Source organism: Cynocephalus volans, chromosome 2 (assembly GCF_027409185.1).
Source record: "Cynocephalus volans isolate mCynVol1 chromosome 2, mCynVol1.pri, whole genome shotgun sequence".
NCBI lineage: Eukaryota > Metazoa > Chordata > Mammalia > Dermoptera > Cynocephalidae > Cynocephalus > Cynocephalus volans.
The window spans coordinates 95,473,093-95,481,465 of NC_084461.1; the positions used below are offsets into that span (position 1 = coordinate 95,473,093).

The 8,373-nt window shown below is 37.0% G+C and overlaps 1 protein-coding gene across 3 annotated transcripts in view; it reads left to right on the forward strand.

Annotated features, from left to right (window-relative positions):
• FER (FER tyrosine kinase) overlaps positions 1–4,097 on the forward strand; it is a 468,630-nt gene extending 464,533 nt beyond the window's left edge. For 2 of the 3 annotated variants that reach the window (XM_063085334.1, XM_063085333.1), the window contains exons 18-19: positions 1,142–1,264; positions 2,242–4,097. In XM_063085334.1, coding sequence (XP_062941404.1) covers positions 1,142–1,264; positions 2,242–2,387 — 269 coding nt within the window. In that variant the 3' untranslated portion in view covers positions 2,388–4,097. The remainder of the gene's footprint in view (positions 1–1,141; positions 1,265–2,241) is intronic. The other variant, XM_063085335.1, reaches the window with a different exon arrangement.
• The last annotated feature ends 4,276 nt before the right edge of the window (positions 4,098–8,373 follow it).

Consider the following 8,373-nt stretch of genomic DNA (forward strand, 5'->3'; position numbering starts at 1 on the left):
TCACACAGCTGGAGCTAGCTGATAATCAGTAAGTACACTCCAAACTCTGATGTCACAGCAGTTATCATAGCACAGGCATACTCTCATTTTCATTTTGCTTTTTTCAAGAAAAAGAAAAAGCCATCCTATTTTAAAGTAACACGACATTTTTAGAGGAGGGGCATTTATAAATTCTGGAGTGGCTGAGTTAAGGCAGGAGAGAGAGAAAATGACATCATTTAAAAACTTTAACACCGCTGCAAATGGAGTTTAGTTATGATAGTACATGATCTATATGTAAAATTAAATAAAAATGCAAATATGTTGGGAAAATCTTGGAAACTCTTAATCTCTTGGAGATTGCAAAGGATTTTTCTGCTTCCCCTCCTTGATTTCACAGACATCTCCAGAAGACATCTTGTGTTGGTTTATCTCTATGCTTCTTTAGAAAGACTGCCAAAAAAATTCTAAGAGCTTAGTGCATGTAACAGTGAAACAGGTGCACCAAGATATTCTGACAAAACAAAGCACCACATAAGTTAAAGTTGTTTTTATCAGTCAGCTATGTTAATTTCCACTCTATTCAAAACACACCAAAAAATATATTTTTCATAAATGAAACTATCAGTGAAGAAAATGAGACCTTTAAGCATGTAAGAATATCTGTAAACAGTGATGAGTAAAAAATTGAAGTTAAGAAACTTTCGTTATTGCTTTAAGTTTGTTTGTAATTTTAGTGGAAGGAAAATGATGCAGGCAGAAGACAGAATTGCAGGAATCCAACGTATTTAATCTCCTAGTCATTGATGTGTACAAATTTATATCTTTTTTATATAAACCATCCATCTCATTCAGATAGCACAGGGAAAGTGAGATTACATGCTGGCTGAATATTTGTTCTTGTGGGGAGGAAGGGTATGGGTGCAGGGAAGTGATTTGGAAGCTGGTTTGATTAAACTAGCAGCCTGAAGACTGTGCATTTCACTGTTAATATTATTAGTCCTGGAATATAAAACCAATAAAAAGAATAGGATCACTAGCTATTGAGTTCCATTGGCAAGCTTAAACATGTTAATGTGATTTACATAGACATACCTAACCAGAAATGGTCACCTACCTGTCCACTGTGCCTCACCTGGTTATGGTTGTTGTTCCCTTCCAGGGAGATACAGTTCTGAGAGTGACGTATGGAGTTTTGGCATCCTCCTCTGGGAGACCTTCAGCTTAGGGGTCTGTCCATACCCTGGAATGACAAATCAACAAGCACGAGAGCAAGTGGAAAGAGGTGAGCTTGCCTGCTGGCCAGATTACAGCTGGGAGAGTTACAGTACTATATGGGTGATAAGTAGAGAGCAGAGATGTTAGATAAATCTGCTTTTGAACCCCATGGATAGAGTGGCTCTTATGCAACAGGCTTTTCTTCCACCCCTTCCTTGCCTGGCATGACATCTGCAGGGTTGTGCCAGTCACTGTCTTCAAAGGAAACAGGGTAGTATTCCTCAACCTATTTTTTTATTCTATGCCAAATAAACCCTCTTAATTGTATTGCAAATTGATTAGTCTTCAGGAAGAGGTTTTTGAGAATTTTGTAACACTTCCGAAAACCCTCAGATCAGAGATGGGAATGACTAGGTAACAGTGACACCCTAGCATGCACTTATAGAGTCCACAGCTTTCAACAAAAAGAATGCTCTCAATAAAATGGCAATGCCCTAGCATCAGGCCCCTCAAGAGGGGCATGGTCGTTGAATTGGGTGGAGGAGGATGCCTTCCAACTTCCTTTCTCCCTTCTCCTACTTCTCCCACACATCTTACTTCCCGAGTCAAACACACATAGACACATTCACACTACCCGAAGTGTTTTCTGGGACACTGCCAGAAAACAAACTGTAAAAGAAAATGACTCATATTCATTTTTATTTCACTATTAAATAAGTGTTTATAAAATCCTCATCCTCTCTTCATCTTCAAAAACACTGACTATAAAGATGATTTTTTAAAACTCTGTTCATAGCATCTAATTCTAAAAGCAAATACTAGAGCAACTAAAATATGCATTTGTAGTTATATATCTTACATCAGACTGTCTGACGAATGAACAAACAAAAAATGTATTCTTTGAACATAAAGGTAAGTCCATGGCTTTGTAACACTGAATTCTCAATCATCTGTAAGAAAAAAAAAAAATCAGCATGCCCTGTGTGAACATTTATATCTTATCTCCATTCTAAATTCTCTGTTCTCTCTTTTTTGGGTCTTCAGGATACCGGATGTCAGCCCCCCAACACTGTCCAGAGGATATTGCTAAAATTATGATGAAGTGTTGGGATTATAAACCTGAAAATCGCCCTAAGTTCAGTGAACTTCAGAAAGAGCTCGCTGTCATCAAGAGGAAAATCACACAGTGACAGAACAGCACCAAACTCAGCCTGCATGACTCTCCTCCAGCAGAGTAATATTGTTGTTCTCATTAACAAAAAGTTTTACCACATTGCCTGCAATGGTTTTCTAAGGTTATTTTTTTATTAACTGGGTTTTTAAAAAAAAATTTTTTTTTAAGTATCAGAGGCAAATTTATTAAAGAAATAGTCCTATCAAGGGCTTTATTAGCTAACCATAGCAATCCTGCCATTTCAGGCCATTTGGAAATAGAAAAGCACAGGTTCTAAATGTGTGAAGGATAAAAGATTTTTTTTTTCACACCCAAGACCATTGATTTTCACAAAAGCTTTCTACTTCGGGCACAGTTTGTGGGCTGCCATCCTGTGCCACAGACCCTGCTCAATTGGTGCTATAAACTGCATTGGTAATGCCATGGTTGTAGGACATGTTCCAACCACAGTTGGCTTTCTCCTCGGTCAGGGCAAGATTATATTTGTAAACATAACTTTATATTGGGAATTATTTGGACCTCCTGGTGTTTTTCTTTTCTTTCTTGCCAGAAATGAGCCCAATATAAGAATCATCAGGCTCTTTCGTTGTTAATAAGGTTGTCGTTTCCTTCCTCCTATGTCTGGGCATCAAAATGATGTTTGAAGTGTTGAGGAGGCAGCTGCTTTGAGAGGTCGTTATGGAGAGCTGTGACAGCAAGAAGCAAGTTTGAACAGGAGGGTGGTCTGGATTAAAGAGTGGCAAGGGTGGTGATCAAAGTAGAGAAGAAAAGGAAAATATACAATTCACCCTCTTAGGAGAGTTATGCCTTTATAAACATGCACATACATATGCCCTTTTTATTTTATGGTCTCAATTCACCAGAAAGATCTTAAGAAATGTGTCAGGAGTTCACAGATGGAGCCTTCTTAATGGTAACAAAAAGTGTTTCTAGAGAAACTACAAAGTCCAAGTCCACAAAAATAACAGCATACTTCTGGTTAAGTATCCTTACCTTAGAGGAAGCTAAGAACGTTTCAGAACGTTAATTCCCTTCATTTGTACCAGTTTCTGGAGCTGTCAGAATTTCATGATTCTAGTTCACAAACATTCCAGTGTGTACACACTAACTACCAAGATGCAAGGCCGGTGTGAAGAAAGTAGATATTGGAAGTCAAGCAAGTGTTAATGAAGACGATTATGTAGGGACAACCCTCCCATTTCCACCTTCCCCCTTCATTTACCCTTAAACTGCTCCCTGGACACTCTTATCATTGGCTGACAGGTATGCGAGCACAGTGCTGAAGGTGTCTCCTGTGAATAAAATGTATCACAGACTTAAAACTAGGATTCTGTTGAGCTGAGTCTTTACTGCATCCAGAGAACTTACCCCATGATCTGTATATAGTTGCCTCCCAGGATAAAAACATGTGTAGGAGATGGTCGCGCTCAGGGGTAAATGTGGCGTTTTGTAAGTCCTCAGGCCTGTGTCCAGATAAACATCACTGTAGTGATTATTATTTGGCCTATGTTCATTGAAGAGCTATGGGATGGGAATTCCTCCTGCCCTCACCAGCTGTCTTTTGCCTGTGAATATCATTGCACAGAACTCACACCAGGACTTTAAAAAGTATAAAGGATGATGCTAAAGAGAAAAATGACTTGTGTCTATCATTTCAATCACCTTGCAGATTTTGTACACATTTAATAATTAGCATATTCAGACTAAAATGAAAGCGTTAATAAGCTTGCCCTCAAAGATATATTACAACATACAAAGAAACTTCTTTTTAATCAGCATGGTTTTCCTTATGTTAAAAATTTTAAATAAATGGAACTTTCTTTTGATGGCCGCATTTTATGGTAAATCAAAGCACAAACTCATGAATTAAGATGAAATGCTATGGTCTTTAGACACTTGCCAGCCTTCAAAAGTCAGCATAAGATGGACATCTCCACCCTTTTGTCAGTATTTCCAAATGAATCTCTCTGTAATATTCAGTTGACCCTTGAACAACATAGGGGTTAGGGGCACAACCCTACCATAGTTGAAAATCCACGTATAACTTTTGACTCCTCAAAAACTTAACTACTCCCCAGGCCGGGTCTTGGCTGTACCACATTCCATGCCTGAGCCCCCCCAGGGGAAGGGGGTGCTCATTACTTAAGTAGTAGTAAAGTACTTAACTACTTAGCCTATTTGTCAAAATTGCGTGACATACCTAACCAAAATTTTTCCAATATATTTATTGATACACATCTGCATATAAGTGGACTCATGTAGTTCAAACCTGTGTTGTTCAAGGGTCAACTGCTCTTTGTTTAAAGTAAACAGCCTCCCATCACTTAGTAGCCTTAATAATAAGCTGTCAGCAAGGAGAGAAATTATGGTTTTGGCTTTAATTTTGTGAACAGGACCTGAAGCTTAATCCTTGTATTCTGATGTAAAGAATAAACATAGCATTGATATTTCACTCATCCAGGCTGTTAGAATTTGCAATTCACATCATAACTCTGTGCTTAAATTTAAAAAGCTTTTCAAAACATCATGACATCTGCATCATTTAAATTCTATTTTATTCTTTGTCCCAAAGCAGGCAGTAGTGCAGTTGAAGATTAATAACTCATTCGGAGTCTTTTAGGCTTGTATCAGTTGTATAGAATATTAAATTTAATATAGGCACATGCATTAAGAAAAACCTATGCAAATCATTTTTTACTGTTAATTCTGTTGTGCTTAAAGCATAATTTATTCATCCCTTCTGTCACTGATAATTATTGGAATTATATACTTTAGGAGGCTAATCCATACTCAAAAAGCACACATATAAATACTGTTCTGAATTTGCAAGTTGATGGAGGAAAAGGAGGCTTCAGAAATGCACAAAATCCTATGACTTGGTTAGTAAGAAAATAACTGTAACCAAAATTGCCACTGATCTGGATATAATTAAGTCCAGTCACAAATCTTGGTGTTAATGGATTATCCAAGAGTTGAATATATCACTACTGTACAGTTTTTCTCATAATTCCTTAAATTTATGAAGACAAATTGGGAGGACAAACACAAGTGGTCTGGCTCACTTCCATTTTTCTATCTTGAATCACCAAGGAGCCCTTATAAGAAATATTTAGGTACTTCATCATTTTTCAAGGATAGAAATTTTTAATGTTAATTTAACATTTATTACCAATATGTGAAACCTAAAATTAATTTGTAGTCCATGTAATCTAAGGTTACTTTTCAAAGCCACATCCTTTCTCTTCCAGAAAAATAATAATAAAGGTTGAATAAGTTTTGTTTACACTTTAAGAAACTGAGGCTTTATTTCAGCCGATCTTGCCACTAAGTCCCCACTGAATAGTCCCATGTAATTGCTTCTCTTTTATCTCCCAAATTTAATATGGACAATAAAATTTCCTTTCCACAATTCACCACTGTATCACGAATACATTATTATTAAAACATCTTACTAGTGGATCAGTACAGACCAGGAGCCTAATTGTGTTAGGTACCGTTCAGTGCACATTTCACAATTGTTTTCCATTTTAGGGTAATTTTGAAAGGGGAAAAGAAAAATGTTTTGTCGTTGAAATAGTCTTAATCTTTAAACCATGATGTGGTTTCCTTCTCTATTTATTTTAGTTTTGCCATATAGTTTTACAAATAACTAGCCTTACAATACTGGTATTAAACTGTGTCAAGAAGAAAGTGTTTGTTATAATATGTGCCACCTACAAGGACCTGGTGGTGGAAAAAACAAAAATTAGAATGCAGCAGTACATGTTTGGATCGCATGTCATGTTGTTCAGGGTTGTCTCAGTGCCACCACTTCATCATTAATTCTTGTGAACAGTCAAATGTTTCAAAGTTTACCTGAAAACCTACTTAGTATACTTTGTGTACACTATTTTGTGGCCATGTGTCCTTTGAAGAAAGATTGATATTTTTTGAAAAGGGGTTGTTTGCCTTAGACCTCTTCTTTTTACACATTCTGCATTTATCACACTGTTGATATTTTAGGTGTTTCTTATCAACAGAATTGGTTACTCATTAGTAGCATTCTTAGTCATGGAAAGATGACTTTTGTATTTAGGTTAGAGCCCTTACACAAAACGGAAAATAATGCGAAATAAAAAGAGAAACAAAGAGACAATCGAAAAAGCCATGTTTTCTTTATGTATTATCTTTACCAAATGGAATCAAAGATTTTATATGAAAATGAGTTTATATTAATTTCCATTATACTATTAAGTTAGCATGAAAGTTTACCTTTAAAATAAAGTATTCCCTCTTTTATTACTAACTCTGGTTTGCTTATACATATCAGAACAGTTTTATTAAATATTTTAATTTTATTTATTTTTCTCTGTTTTGATTAGTTTTCTAAGTCTGAATGCTATATTATTTGGGAGAACCTAGGACTGTATATTCATTTCTGCAAAAGAAGATGCTCTTAAGAAAGTCAGTATCTTATGATTAAATTTTTTGGGTAATGTTTCAAGATTACCTATGTGAAGGAAATATTGGTACAGTCTTAGAGTCACATAAAATTTTTCTTTAAAAAATAATGCTGTAATACAGAAGGTGTCTAAACTGTATATTTTAGCCATAATTCAATTTAAGGAAATACTTAGTACCCCTTGAAAACCATCCTACTGCCTCATACTGATTCAAAGATTAAATTCTGAATTGTTAAGTATAGGCATTAAGAATCACTTAGCTACCTAATAAGGACTGAGATTCTTGGGTGGTAGAAAATCCTGCTGTGCTAAATTCTTAGTCACTTTAAACTGCACAGAAGTAATGAGCTTAGGCTTCAGTATATCTGTTCTAAGGTGCTGAGGCAAGGACATACAAAGGCAAAAGAGGAAAGAACCAGCTATTAGAAGGCAGGGTGATGCAGCCCTATAGAGAGTGTGGACAAATTAAAGTAGAAAAAAGACTTGGACAATGTCACTAGGAAGCCTGAGAACAGTGCCACGAGGCCAGATCCTTTCTTAGAGAAAATTTAAAAGATTATCAGAGTCAAAAGAAACAAAAGCGGTCACTTGCCAGAAGTGTGGGCCTTCACATCAGCAAACCAAACACTTCTCCCTTGTGTTAGGGGCACTTTTATGTCCCAGCTCAGAGATGCTGCTGCACCGGGCAACACTAACTCACTGTCCTCCCAACCAAAGGGCTCGGCCATACATGTTTGAGCTTTTCAAGGAGACTACTCAAAGTCTCTTTATATTTGCATTTGTTATATTTAGTATTTCTTAAACTAAGGTCACTGATCATTCATACTTTATTAGAAATCTTTGGTTGCAGTGGGACTTAACCTGGGTTGAAGTCTCCTAAAGGAGAGCACACTTCAATCAGCCCAGTTTCACCTTTTGACTAATGTTAACTCAATGGCTCCAAGAGTTACCCACAGAGGGGCCTTACTGTGATGAGCTTTACTCTGGGGAAACAGAATTAGCAGGGGAATAGGAAAACACCAGTGAGTAGCAATGTTCCCTGTCTCAAAACTAGTAACATTTGAGGGAAAGGAATCTTAGAAACATCCTGAAACTGGTCAGAGTGCAGCATAGGTAAGGTAAGACAGAGTGGCAAAGAAAAAGACATCCAGAAAGAAAGGCTGAGAAGTGATAAAGGACAGTAACAAAGTACAAACACAAAATGACTCAAAGGCTAACCTTCCAGCAAATAAATGCAGTATCAATAAGGGAAGCTAATCTTCAAAAGTGGGTGTGAGGAGCTTCCTGCTGCATGTTAAGTATTGCATGCCCGTCAAATCTCTACATTTTCTTAAAGAGCATTGAACTGGATATTGGTTTAATTTTCTTTATGCTGCCTATAATCTCGGGAGATAGCCACTGTTGAATCAGAATTACCCTTGCTCTGTTTTTCTGTAAGGCTGCAGCCATGACAGTGGCTCAGCCCACTCCCTGAGCAGTGGGAAGCGGAGTAACGACACACACACATGTCCAGGGTAGCCAGCATTGCAGGAAAATTGCTGTGAATGCTCCTGTTTTTCA